The sequence below is a fragment of the Balaenoptera musculus genome, chromosome 9 (genome assembly GCF_009873245.2).
Source record: "Balaenoptera musculus isolate JJ_BM4_2016_0621 chromosome 9, mBalMus1.pri.v3, whole genome shotgun sequence".
Classification (NCBI taxonomy): domain Eukaryota; kingdom Metazoa; phylum Chordata; class Mammalia; order Artiodactyla; family Balaenopteridae; genus Balaenoptera; species Balaenoptera musculus.
The window spans coordinates 86,558,668-86,572,291 of NC_045793.1; the positions used below are offsets into that span (position 1 = coordinate 86,558,668).

General features: G+C 42.1%; 1 protein-coding gene across 9 annotated transcripts in view; it reads left to right on the forward strand.

Moving 5' to 3' along the window:
* MAGI2 (membrane associated guanylate kinase, WW and PDZ domain containing 2) overlaps positions 1–13,624 on the forward strand; it is a 1,338,650-nt gene that overhangs the window by 1,201,428 nt on the left and 123,598 nt on the right. For all 9 annotated transcript variants that reach the window (XM_036863218.1, XM_036863220.1, XM_036863221.1 and 6 more), the window contains one exon: positions 3,013–3,252. In XM_036863218.1, coding sequence (XP_036719113.1) covers positions 3,013–3,252 — 240 coding nt within the window. The remainder of the gene's footprint in view (positions 1–3,012; positions 3,253–13,624) is intronic.

The window sequence follows — 13,624 nt, forward strand, 5'->3', positions numbered from 1 at the left end:
CGCACAACCTGGAAGCAGGCAAGGTCTGTTTGGTTACATGAAGCCCTGGTACCCAGTCTGTGATCTTGAAGGGAAACAAGGGCTCCAGTTGAACAAGTCCCTTTGGCCCTGCGTGCTCCTCACTCCACGGGTAAATGAGTAAATCAGGAATTTGCAAGAGACACTGGGGAGTAGTTGAGACTTGCACATTGCGTACTCAGTCAAGGGAGCAGCAATTGCCCAACTCTAGTTGATTATTACCAAATATTTCAAGAGAAACTAGAAATCCAACTTTCTGTAAAATCACCCTATTTAAAAACATTGGCAATTAATTTTAACAATTATTAAACAAAGTCTAGACCGGCATTGGGCAGGAATAATAAATGGGTCTGCAGACCAGAAGCAGCTCCTGGCCAGCAGTTGACCGTTCTAGTCAAAATCATCTTACCTGGAGGACATTATCAGTGACTCCTGCCTTCCCAAACGGAGACCCTCTCCCAGTCAGCACAGTGATGATTTCCAGTATGACTGGTGAGGACAAAACAGAAGCTAAACCTAAAAATTAATTATTTGACTTGAATAGATACTAAGTGACTGAATTCTGTACACCCATTTGTGTGTGAGCCAGAGGATGAGTCAGGGATGCTGGGAGTTAGTGTGTTTAAAAAAAAAAAAAAAAGAAGAAGAAAAATTGCATGTGGTATTTAGTCACTTTCTGACATTTTACTGTATTATTCTAAAACAACAGTGTTCATCCCCTATAGCAGGAAGTGTTGTTGGAGAGAAGACAGTCTCATTTGGGTCTAGAGCCAGCCAAGTAGAAAAATGAGGTGGAATCAGTTATATTCCTCAAAGTCAATCATTGGAATTCTTCTTAACTCCCTGGTTTTAAATGTGCTCATGGTGTTAAAGATAAAGAACTTTGTTCTAGAGGTTGAAAGAGACATGCAGAAGCAGTAGGAAAGTATTCTGTTAATGCATTTGACTCCTTCACTCTCCCAGGGACACTCACATTGACTTAGGCAATGATTTTCTTTCTTTCTCCCTTTGGAACCTGCGGCACAGCCACTCCAAGCCACTTACTGCAAAGACAGATAATTTTTCTTTGTTGCTGCTTTACTGACAACCGCAGCTCTCAACCCCCTAAAATATGACAGCCAGAAAATGAGATTTGTCACTGCCTATGACATTTAGTTACTGATTTGGTCCAATAACTCAGGGAGATTTTCAATTTAATGTCGCAGCATAATAATTGTTTGTTTTTCTTCTTCCTGACTATCTCTAATCACTTTATTTCCAACTTACACAAGGACTGATAAAGTTTATGTGCTTCACCAAGACAATAACAGCTTGTCTTTGGATGATGTTTTCTAGTGGAGAGGGTTCATTTTACAGGTAGTTTGAAATTCTGGTGGAAAAGAGGGAAAAGCATTGACATTGACATTTTGCTCTTTTATCACCTCAGTACATTTCTTACATATGAAAACATCCATTTGTTTTCTTTTATTAAAACCGGATTGATTAAATATTACAGAAAAATTCAAATTTATCAAATGGTAATAAGCAGTAGCCTGGGTCTTATTCATTCTGTAATCACAGACAAGAAATGAGTACATTTTTGTAAAGACCATTTTTAAATCTGAGTATCTGATTAAATGCAGCTCCATTTTCTTTAGGTATCAGTGTCACAAAACATCTCTTATAGTCAGTGTTCTTGTTCCCTGATTTTTGAACTGACTTTGATATTTGAAATGAAATGGTTTTTCATTTCAGAATGGAATTGCATCTTACATTAAAAGCCTTCATTGGAATTTTGGCTAATTATTTTTAACTTGCCATATGAGACAACTGCCAGTATTCTAAATAGGAGACCATATCTAAAGACCCAAAAAGGAATCACTAATTATCATTATTTTCTATCTTATTGTTCCTCTGTTCCATAAACATCTTTTGAGTACACTAATCAAGTTGTAAGATGGAGATGAAACGGTCCTATTTCTAATTACAGTATTCTGCGTGCCTGCTTAAGTTTTTTTTTTTTCATCCGAATACCAGAACCTAGGTATTATAGTAAAATGACAAAATTCTTTCTTGGATGATAGATCAACTTTCAGTTTAAAAAGTAGGTTCTCTTGGCTGCCAACTTTCTATCATTTCTCCCTATAAATATACTTGCTTTCTCATGGAAGTATTGGCTTGGTTTATCTGGTTGACAATAAAGTATATTTTACAATAATATAGAATGTAAATGAGTAAGGCCTCCAGCACCTCCCTTAGAGATTCAAAATTCATCATTCCTCAGCCTGATATCATTGTTAGATTTGATCCTAGAGTGAGCAAACTAAGAAGTAGGTTTCCCAGCTACGCAAAGTGAGTGAACACTTCTAAGCTAACAGAATATCACAGAATTAAATAAACCCATGGCTTTTTAGTAAAATTACGGTAGGTCACTTTACATGGACATCCTCTGGGCTATTAACCCAACTACAATCAGCACGTCTCAAAGTGCGGCCTTGAAAGCTCATCCAGATTCCTGTGCCCAGTTGTTCGAAGATCTACTGAAAAGACTCCTTGGGTCGGCTCTGATGATGCACATTTCTTACAAGTTCTTTAAGTGGGTTTTATGCATAGCACAGTTGAAGAGTCTGTCTGTTTTCTGATCTTCTTAGATCAACTATTGTTGTGAAACTAAGAAGCCTGATATTTAAAACTAGGCATTGTCTTGGCGGGTTGCAGTCTCACCAAGAAGAAGTTATAAACAAGTAGCGGCACAGGGGAGGCTGAGGAGGGCTTTTACCTGTGTTTGCTGTGAAGGGTGGAAAGGAGCAAGACCTAGGGGGCTCCATAGCCAGGTTTGTAGCTTTTCAAATACTCTTCACATCCGGGGGGTGGGGGTTGGGGGGAGGAATGGAGGCCAGTCAACCAGCCTGGTAACAATGCCAGTGTCTAGAATAGTGCCCAGTACACAGGAGGCACTCCTTCATCAAGCCCCTTGCTAAATGACCAGGTGCCTGTGCACGATGTGTGTTCCAGGGGAGCCCTGCCCGGAGAACGGGAGGAGTCCAGGCTCTGTGTCGACCCACCACAGCTCTCCTCGCAGCGACTACGCAACCTACACCAACACCCACACCAACAGCAGCGCCTCTCCCCCCGAAGGCTTCGCCTCCCACAGCCTGCAGACCAGTGACGTGGTCATTCACCGCAAAGAGAACGAGGGCTTCGGCTTTGTCATCATCAGCTCCCTGAACAGACCAGAGTCCGGATCCACCATAAGTAAGTGTCTGCTTTGCCTGCGTTTGAATAAGAGGTATTGTTTTTATTGTTCTGGTGGTGGGGATCCTGGACAAGTAGAGCAGAGGACTGTTGTGTTCATAAATGTGGAGCCCGAAAGTCGCAGCCTCTGGGCACAAATAAGGCATCCTTAACACTTGCCTAGCCAGATGTTGCCGACTTCGGCTCAGAAAGAATGCAAGACCACAGCTAATGTCCTCCAAAACCCACCGCCCCCATAAAAGCTCTTCATTCATTTTAAACTGGGAAGAAAACAATGCAGCGTGATGTGGGAATTTCGATGTGAGGGGAGAGGTGCCCCTGTTCCGTAGAATGAAACCAGCTGCACAAAGGATCTGAAGGAAAAGCAGTCCAGGCAGAAGCCTTGACGTGGGAAGGTGCTCAGCATTCAAAAAATATACAGAAAATGTATGGTTTCACGTATACATGGAATCTGAAAAACAAGGCAAATAAACACACTAACGGACCAAACAGAAACAGACTCCTAGATACTGAGAACAAACTAGTGGTGGCCAGAGGGGAGAAGAAGATGATTTCACCTTCTGAGGTTCCTCCAAATCTGAGGTTCCTCCAAATCTAAGGTTCCAAGAGTCTGTACAACAGGTGACAGTCGGAGGTCGTATTTCTCTTCCAGTCAATCATCCTCGCAGATTCTCAGCTTCCTCAGTGGTTTTCCTTCCAGCAACACTATTCCAGAAGTCACTCATCAGCCAGCAAGCAGTGGGACAGAAGTGATGGGAAAACTTGTTCATTTTTCATGAACAAGTGATTTAGCCCGAAATGTTGTGGATAGAAACGCCGTAACAGAGAGCATTAGGAGAAACAATAATTGAGTCATGCTGTGGTCCTAAAATTCTTATGAATTGTGCTTGTCCCCGGCACATGGCAAGGGGTGCGGGTATCAAATAATGCTCAAGAAATCAAATTGTTGAGAATGAATAGGAACTTTTTATGATAAAGTTAATGTTAGCAAAATACTACCAGGACTAAATGGAGAGAATTGCCTTGTTTAGCTTTAGCTTTGACAAATTCAAGAGTGGAAACTATAGAAGCGTTAAACTCTGTGAAAGGTGAAAATGTGCAGAAGCTAAATTACGTACATCTGAAAGTACGATTTCATTTATCTTTTTCTTCATCATAAGCTAAAGAAGTAAATCCAGTCCTTAAGCATAGAGTAAAGGCAGGATTCTGTCAGTGTGGTGGATTCAGCAAGATTAAAAGGACACAAGATTTTCTTGAATTATATAAACAGTCTTCCAATAATTTACACTTGGGAAAAATGTTCACAGAGAGCTTTTGTAGCTATTCCAGGCATTCAAATTGTTTATTGGGGCAGGATACCTAAAGGACTGGAATAAAATTAAGTGTACTACCACAATGAAAGTGTTAAGCATGTATTTAAGGTCTCAGCTTTATTTGAAGTGTGACAGCATTATTGCTAAACGTATAGGAGGATGTGTGTGTGTGTGCATGTGTGCGTGCATGTGTACACGCGTACACTTATTACATAAGGAAGCCACAGAGGATTTGTCTGTTGCAAATAAGATCCATGCGTGGACAGGTTTGGCAAACACCAGGTGTAAATGCTTACAATTAAATGTGGATTTTTCTTCCTACCAAGTGACCATTAGACTGACTGCAAAAGAGTAATTCTAACCATTTTCGAAATGGTATTATTTTACATCACCCTGGAGAGTGGAAATCTATTCTAGAGTTCATGATACTTCCTAGCTTCTTTTTTCACGTATTTATTTCTTTTTAATTTAAGAAACTTAAAAAAATTTTTTTATTAGAGTGTAGTTGCTTTACAATATTGTGTTAGTTTCTACTGTACGCAAAGTGAATCAGCCATTCGTATACATATATCCCCTCCTTTTTGGATTTCCTTCCTATTTAGGTCACCACAGAGCACCGAGTAGAGTTTCCTGAGCTACGCAGTGGGTTCTCATTAGTTACCCATTCCATACATAGTATCAATAGTGTATATAAACACAGGCTGTCCCTATGTTCCGGGAAGAGCATGTTTACAGTCTGTCATTTGCACCTAAAAGGTTTCTAGACCTGATGCTACTTCATGCTTAACTTCCGTAATAATTTTCAACTCTTAATTCTGAAGAGAAAGGCTAAGTGCCACCTCCTTGTACCACACATCCGCTGTCAGAGTATCAAGGCTCCTTGGGCTCTGTGAGCCTGGGAGAGCGTGATACTATTCTGATATTCAAGAGTCACAAGCATTTCCAGGGCTGGTGTCATTTTTCTCTTCATGTCTTATCTGGGCCCAAGGATCTTGAACACATTCGTGGTTTATTTTTCAGGCTACTGAGATCCTCTCCTTAGTGGACAGAGCGCTGTTATTTATGCCTTTGATAGGGGCCCCATCACATCTAGGCGAGGGAGTGGCGTGGCTACCATCCCAGGTGCTCTAATCGTACTGCCTGGATTGGAAACCTGGCTCCGTCATTGACTCTCTCTGTGACCTCGGGGAAGTTATACAACCTCTTTGGGCCTTAGTTTCCTTGAATGTGAAGAGACGATCATTTGAATACCTGTGTCATCAGGTTGCTGCGAGGGTTGAATGAATTAGTGCCCGAAGTGCTTTGAAGAGCACTGACTCAGAGTGAGCACTAAGTGTGTGGTCACTGCTGTCTAGACCACCTTGCCTGCGAGGAATTATCACTGCGTTCCGTCAGCTCGCTCTTCTCGGAGGCCGCAGAGTTCACGCTGCTGTCGGTTCAGTCAGCCATTAGTCAGAGGCCATCACTCTCCCAGAGCAGCTAAATCCGGGCAGCAGATGAGCATCTCTGAGGGCCAGCTCCCCCTCCCCCCGTGCTGACCTTCTGGACGCACAGTGTCCCCCACCCCCTGGGCCAGGGCTGGGGGCAGTGAGAGCAGCAGCGGTGGCAGCTCCCAGCAGAGTGGGCCTTTGCTGAGGCTTCAGGCTGGAAGTCTCCCCAGAAATCACTAACCAACAAACTAGAAGAGTCAGGGCAAACATCAAAATTCAGACTGAAAGCTGTGCCTTTTAGGATATCCTGCAAACTTTATGTCTCTGTTGAATAGATCAGAGAAGAGAGGAGAGATGGAGAACCCAATGTAAACTTCCCCACCTTGCAGACAGAGAAGGAGTGCCCTTCCACAGCTTGTTCAACCCAGGCAGCAACTTTGCCAAGAAGGCCAGATGTTTAACCAGTTGGGAACTTGGAAAAGTAGAGTTCCTGGCTTATTTGTTGCCTGGAGTTTAGTAGGGCTCTTTATCAAAGCCTCACATATTTTTTTCACAATATTATTTCCCCCCAAAATAAAAAAGAACTTTTTTATACTATTAATGTAATTAGGGAGCATATTACTTCCTTCCAAAGCCAGGAGGCCAACTATTGTTTGGGAGTAGACAGATCTTAGAAGCCTTCTATATGAGGTGCAGAAATACCTTTCTTGATTTAAATTGAGAACAGGTAAGCTTCCTGAGCATTTTTGTCCCATTATCCAAAATATTAAGCTTTTTTTTTTTCAGACCTTAAAATTGGACTCAAGGGAAAACAAAATGGTTTGCAAACCAGAGCCTCGGATAAGAGTGAACCGTAACAGGCCATTGCACTTAAAATTCTTTAAAGGATTCAAAAAAATTTATATAGAAAAATGTTCATTGCCACGTTATTGATAAACATTGAAAGTTGGAAATAATGTTAGAAGTTTCTCCAAAACTGGAAACATTGGTATATTTGGGAAGTTCAAGGCATTTGCTGCCATTGACTGACTGCTGTCATACTTACTGAGGTTTTGTACCCAGGATAAAGAAGGTAGCCTTCGGAGTCAGAGTGGATCAGATGCTTGCTCTATAAAAACGCCCCAGTGGCCATGTGCAGTGGGGTTGACAGGTCAGTCTTTGGGCCTCCCCAGCTGAAGATCTGAGTCCGACATCCAGATTTTATTACAGAGCTATAACCGTCATCGCAAGTGCTTCCTGCTCTGCCCTCAAAACCTGCTTTCCCACCAGAGGTTCCCAAGAAGGGCTTTGACACAAGTGATGAAATAAAAGTGACACTGATTCTCCCGCTCTTGTAACATCTGTGAGGAAGGTTATGATGAAATGTATGGGGTAGACGTGCATGGGCAGCTTGGACAGTGGTGTTGGAGGCTGGCAGCCTGTTGAGGGGATTCATCAATTTAGGTGCAGGCCCATCACAAACTGGGAGGTAGAACATACTCCAAACAGCAGCTGTAGTAGCAATCCAAGCAGCACCAGTAGAGGAACAGTCATTTCAACCCTTCCTTCCTTTATTCATACTGTCCTAACGGCATCGAGTCTGTTTGCCTTGTCTGTATTGCAAACGACTCACTGGTCAGCACGCTGCTGGCTGTTAATCTTTCAGCTCTGTACCAGGGCTGAAAATCTTTGTTTCTTTGTGTGCACTTTCTCTGGCACAGGCGGGAGTACAGACTAGGTCACTGGTGACTTTCCCTGTCGCCCACTGCAATCTGACATTCTAGGAAGACGTTAGTTAGTTACCTTTGGTAAAATGCCCTGACGTCTCTCAAAGTCCTTAATGATGTCCATAGGCCCTGGTGTTGAAAAGTTATTCTAGAGATTCAGAAGCTTATCTAGCAGGTCTTTTATGACATTTGAAGTATAATTCCCTAATAAGTATGAAATAAAACTGAACAATCAGTAAAGCAAGTTAAGATTTTTTGCACCAAAACTCACTCCACCAACTATGCAGACACTGAATAGCCGTTTGAATTTAGGAAAGGTACAAATTAAAATCGAAAGCCAAGACTTCTACAGTTTTGCCCTAATACAAGGAGATTTAAACTAAATGAAAAGTGCATTGGACAACACGTCTGAGCCTGTCTTTAGCTTATCCACTAACTATCGTGTCCCTTGAGCTAGTCACTTGGTCTTCCTGTACCCCTTCCTCATCTAAACTATAAGGAAAGATGGTCTTAATAGCCTTTTCCAGCTCTAGATTATATTATGCCATGAATCAGCATGGAAATAAGGTATTATGTTAGTTTTGTCTGCGTGTGAAAAACCTTGAGTAAGTCAGAGGCCTGGATTATATTTTTCATTGCCTTAAGTTATCATTTTAGACTTTCATTTTTTATTATGTTTTTAAGGTGTTCCTAACACTTTCAGTTCTTTTGTTCATCTTATCCTTTGTCAAGAAACAATCTGAAACAAGCACTTAAATACACTAAACCAGCTCCCCTTTTAAGGCATTTTAAGGCAGTGTTTCCCTCCTTCTTTCGCTTACAAAGTGATAGCATTTGTATATCGCACTGAGATAAAATGAATGAGGCTGATAGAGGCAAAAGGCAACCTCCCCAGGGGCTCTACCCCTAACCTCAGTTGACCTCCTTGGGAAGCAATGGCTGTCTTGGCACACCTGTAACCTTTAGCGGTACACTCCTTTTAATGGCCCATAGTTAAAAAGATTTGCCCTAAAGTGAAGCCTCTGAACTTCAGCAACCAGTAAGTGTCCCATCTTACATGTTATTGCTTTGGGTTATGGCAATGAAGTTTCTTCAGAACTCCGTACTGAGGTTTGTTCATTGATCACCTTAAAAACACAGGCAGCTGGTGCAACTGGTGCTGCCACTGGGACCTTGACTTTCTGTAAATCATTGTTAACTTTGACCTATTAATGCTGCATCCCCAAAAGTCATTGCTGGAAAGTTTCTGAAGTTATACCCGTGCTGGAACCTGGGAATTAGAAAGCGAGTGCCGTTGGTTTCGCTGTTTGTCATTGGTTTGCAAAAGCAAGTTTCCTGTCAGAGTTCTTAAGACAGCTTTGCAACCTGCGATATTCCCTTAATCCTTAAATGAATCTCTGCTTTGAATTCCTTTAACGACATAGTGCTTTTGCTCTGAGTTTTATGCTGAGATTACTTCACTCAGGAGGCATGATGGTGTCACCCACGCTGTTAACGTGAGTGCTTTTAGAACAGGAGAAATACGGTGGGGCAGGGGACACCATATAAAATGCCGGTTTTCCTCCAAATATCCGGCTTCTAAGTATAACTCATGAAACCATAAGATAAGCAAATGTCTTCATAATCTCTTAGCAAATCTACATACACAAAAAAGATAAGATTGTGTTCAGTCTGCACTGATGTGCATATGGTTTAAATCAAACCAATCTTTTCACATTTATTAGTGTGACAGTTTCTGCTTCAGGAGGTGGCCAGGGGCTAGGGTACGAGTGGAGTTTCTAATGACGCAAAGTTCATCAAGAAAGGCGGCACTTTCTATGTGTAATCCAATCTTCTCATAGTGAATCCTTGATCATAACACCCTGATAAAAATATCTACAGGGTAAAGTTCAAAGACACCTCTCTTACATCCAAGACCCCCGGTAATGTAAACACAGCCACTTTTTACCAGCAGGTTCTCACAGTTCCATTTCATCAAAGCTGGTGTAGTTACCCCTGAAAGACAGCTTTTACTTTCCTGCCCCAGTGTCCATGTTTTGGCAGCTGCCACTTGAAATACCTTCTTTTATCCACTAATAAATGTTATCAAGCTTTCTCCCAGGCACTGTGCTAAGAACCTTCCATTGTGTTTAATTTTCACAGCAACCCTAGGAGGTAGAGACTACTGCCCAAACAGTAAGCATCTCTCACAAGCGGCTCAAAAATCTCTTAACTTCTGAATAAGAGTTTGCCTGACCCCTCACCCTTCTTTCTTAAGTGTTTTCTCCAGTTCTTATATGGAATTCTTTATTTATTTTTTATTTTTTTGTCTGTAAACCCCTTGATTGTTGACTGCTCTGTTATTTCCTTTCTCCTATCATGTCTTATTACTATCATTGTCATTTTACTTTTATAGGTTTATGTTTTGCTACCCCTAAATAAATTGTAAGTTCCTTAAGGGCAAGAAATTATGACGTTTCTTTGAATCCCTCACAGTTCCCGGTAGCATACTTTTTAAGGATTTTTCACATAATTTATGTTGGTGGGATGGGATTAGATCCTCATATAATGATCAGCACTGTCCTCGTCAAAGTAGAAGTGTGAATGTTCTCTGGTCTCACTTCCTATACACCTAAGCCTAGCTGTTCCATCCCTTAGAGGCAGCAAGACATATCTCTGAGAATGAGCAAAGAACTCAGGGGAGGAAATGTTTGCAAGCTGGTCCTCGCGCAGCATGAGAAATTTCACTTTAAGAAAGAGGAACTGTAACACAATGTCCCAGAATACAGATTTCGCATCAGTTGTTCTCAGCCTGAGTAAATGATTCTGTACCAGCTCAGGGCCTGGTGAAGTCTTAGAAGAGAGAGGCCTCTAAGAAATCAGGCCCCAGCGAGCCATCTCGGTGCCTCTGGGAAGCCCTCCAGTTGTGAGCATCTGGGTTGCAAAACCCTTGTCCTCCGAAGGGCCAGGCTGCCGGCCTCCCTATGCCCTCCGACTCACCTCATCCTGGAACGGCCATCCATCTGTATGAACACCCCCTCAGCGATAATCATATCATCCTAAGCAGGAAGGTTTGGATGGCAGCCCAAGCTCCTTAGACAAAAAGGGTGGCTTCAAATTATTTATTCATTTCACAATCCTCATTAACAAAGTAACCCCTATCTGTTCCCAGTGAACAACTTCTAATTCACACTTCTTCTTTATAGGATAGTATCCAGCTAAAACCAGATGACTAGGACCTATTGATTAAATTCCATTTTTATTTCAGTCCTGAGCACAACTAGGTTTGTTCCCAAATTAAAACCTGGCTGCCTAGGTCTTACCAGTAAGCAGACAAGCAAACAACAACAAAAAAAAGGTTTTGCATGAACTCTGAGTACTCTGATATCCGAACATCCACGCATCTATTAACTAAAAGGGAAAGACGGATGTAAGCATTTTACTCTCTTAGCACCAACAAATTTAAAGATCATTAACTTGTAAAAAACAAGTCCACACAGACACACCATCATTCTTACTTATTCTCAAGAAGAAGAGCAATGCAGCCATCAAAAACATCTGTGAGTGCTCACCGTGTATTTTTTTTTTTTTTAATTCTAGACCGTCTTTCGTATTTGAATGGAGCTCATAAATCATAAGCTTTCCCCACTGGGAATCATTTTTCAGGAGGGTTTTATTATTATGTTCAAAGACTCTCCAGGCAGTGGCAGAAGGTGGATGTGCGGATGCCTTCTTAGGTTCAACTATTCGGTTGTCTTAAAGCTCGTTGGTTGGTGATCAGTAGCTGTTTCCTCTGGGCTTATGTCCTGCAGCCCCTTGTTATTCACTAGATGGTACAGGGAGATCGCAGCTGCAAAAAGAGCCCAGACTTTGTGTACATGGTCCCCCTCTACCAGTGGAAAATGCCCATCACCCTCCCATGGGGTTCAAACAAATCCTGAGCCTGAAGTTCACTTTTGCAAAAGACACATTTTCTTTACAGTCTATTCAGGGCCTCATGTTGGATTAAATTCTCTGTGATTTTATTTTTCTTCTTTTCTCCAACAATCAACCACGTAAGAAAAGCTGATTCCACATAGACATCTATTTTAAAAGCATGTTGTTAAGTGAACACAGTAGTGTTATTTATCACCATTTTCCAGCTATGTTGAAAGAGTGCTGTGAGGGAATATTTTTCCCACTTGGACTGGGATAAATAGCATTTCTTTTTGTACCCCAGCTTTCACCAAGGACTCAGGGAGTACCTCTACCCAACTCCTTCCTGCCAGACCAAATCCCGGTAAAAAGCTCTCTTTGTTTACTTGACCGCCAATAATTTTGAAATTTCAGCTGGATTTTTTCCCCAAACAAACCACTGCCAGTCTTTGGTTAGAATTATTTCTAAAGATTAATCAGTCAGCCTTCTCTGGGTTAGGATCACTAGGCATTCCTAACATGTATACTGTGCCAAAGCAAATTAATTAATAGTGGGGCCTGCTACTGGCGTATTCATTTTCCAGTCTGATCTCTTCCAGATCTTATTTCTCTAAGCCAGGTATTGGTTTGCTCCACAGACATGCCCAGATGTTGGGCACCTGATGAACCCATCTGCTTTCTCAAGGGTGAGGTGCCCAAAACCTTCTGTTCAGAGACTGTTCATAATATAGATATATATTTATGGATTCATCATAGAGGAGGGTCTTCCAGTAAGCAAGGGTACATAGTTTAAAAGGTGTTCTGGCAGAGAACAGTTGAGATAACATGAGACAGAAGAATATTTCCACTTGGAAGTCTTCATTCAAATGTTTTTCAGACTTGCTAGATGAACAGCAAGATGAAAAATAGCTTACTTTCCTGTAGGCATTTGACAAAATTCAAATACAATAAAACCTTTATTGTATTGGTTGCCAAGTGTCTTAGTCCGTTCAGTCTTCTGTAAGAGCCACCAGATTGGTGGTTTGTAAACACCAGTTTACAGAAGTTTATTTCTCACAGTTTTGGAGGCTGAGAAGTCCAAGATCAAGGCGCTGACAGATTCAGTGCCGGGTGAGGGCCAGCTTCATAGACGGCCCGTCTTCTCACTGTGCCCTCACCCCTCATGTGGTGGAAGGGACAAGGGATATCGGTGGGGTTCCTTTCATAATGGCACTAATCCCATTCATGAGGACTCCACTTTCATGACCTAATGCCCTCCCAAGGCCCCACGTCCAAATAACCTTCACCCTGAGGATTAGGTTTCAACATATGAATTTGGAGAGGACACAGACGTCCAGTTGGTAGCATCAAGTTAGCCGCTGATAGTGATGGTCCCTGGGGCTAAGTAGCTAAGAGAAGGCTGACAGGCGTGGCTTTCAGCTCCAATCAATGTGCATGCTCACAAGCTTTCAAGTAGGCCTCCCGATACCTAAGTTCATATCCTAGCAGAGTCTATACACAACTATATCTTTCATTCTTGAGAGACGAAAACAAGCTATTACCCAAACATGCTTTCCAGATAAACAACTCGAATATATCAGGACCTCCCGACCGCCACTGCCAAGGCTTAGTAGAGGTTCTAGATTAGCACTGTGCAGAAGAACTTTCTGCAATGATGGTGATGTTCTGTTCTGCACTAAACAGGACTGGAGCCACTAACCATGTGTGGTTACGGAGCACTGGAAACGAGGCTAATGCGGCTGAGGAACTCGATTTTTAATTGTCTTTCACTTCAGTTAATCTAAATAGCCGTGTGTGGCTAGTAGCTACCATGTTGGACGGGACAGCTCTGGAGCATTGCAGTGGCCTTTAAGTGCCCTCCCTGCCTCAAGGCTTCTTCCCACCCTCGTTCCCTTCAGTCACCCTTCACACCGCCACCAATGGTACTCTTTCTAAAACAACAAGTCTGATGATATTGCATCCTGCCTAATCCATTAGTGACTTCTTATTTGGCCTCCAAATGATTTCCAAGCCCCCTGCCACAGCCAGT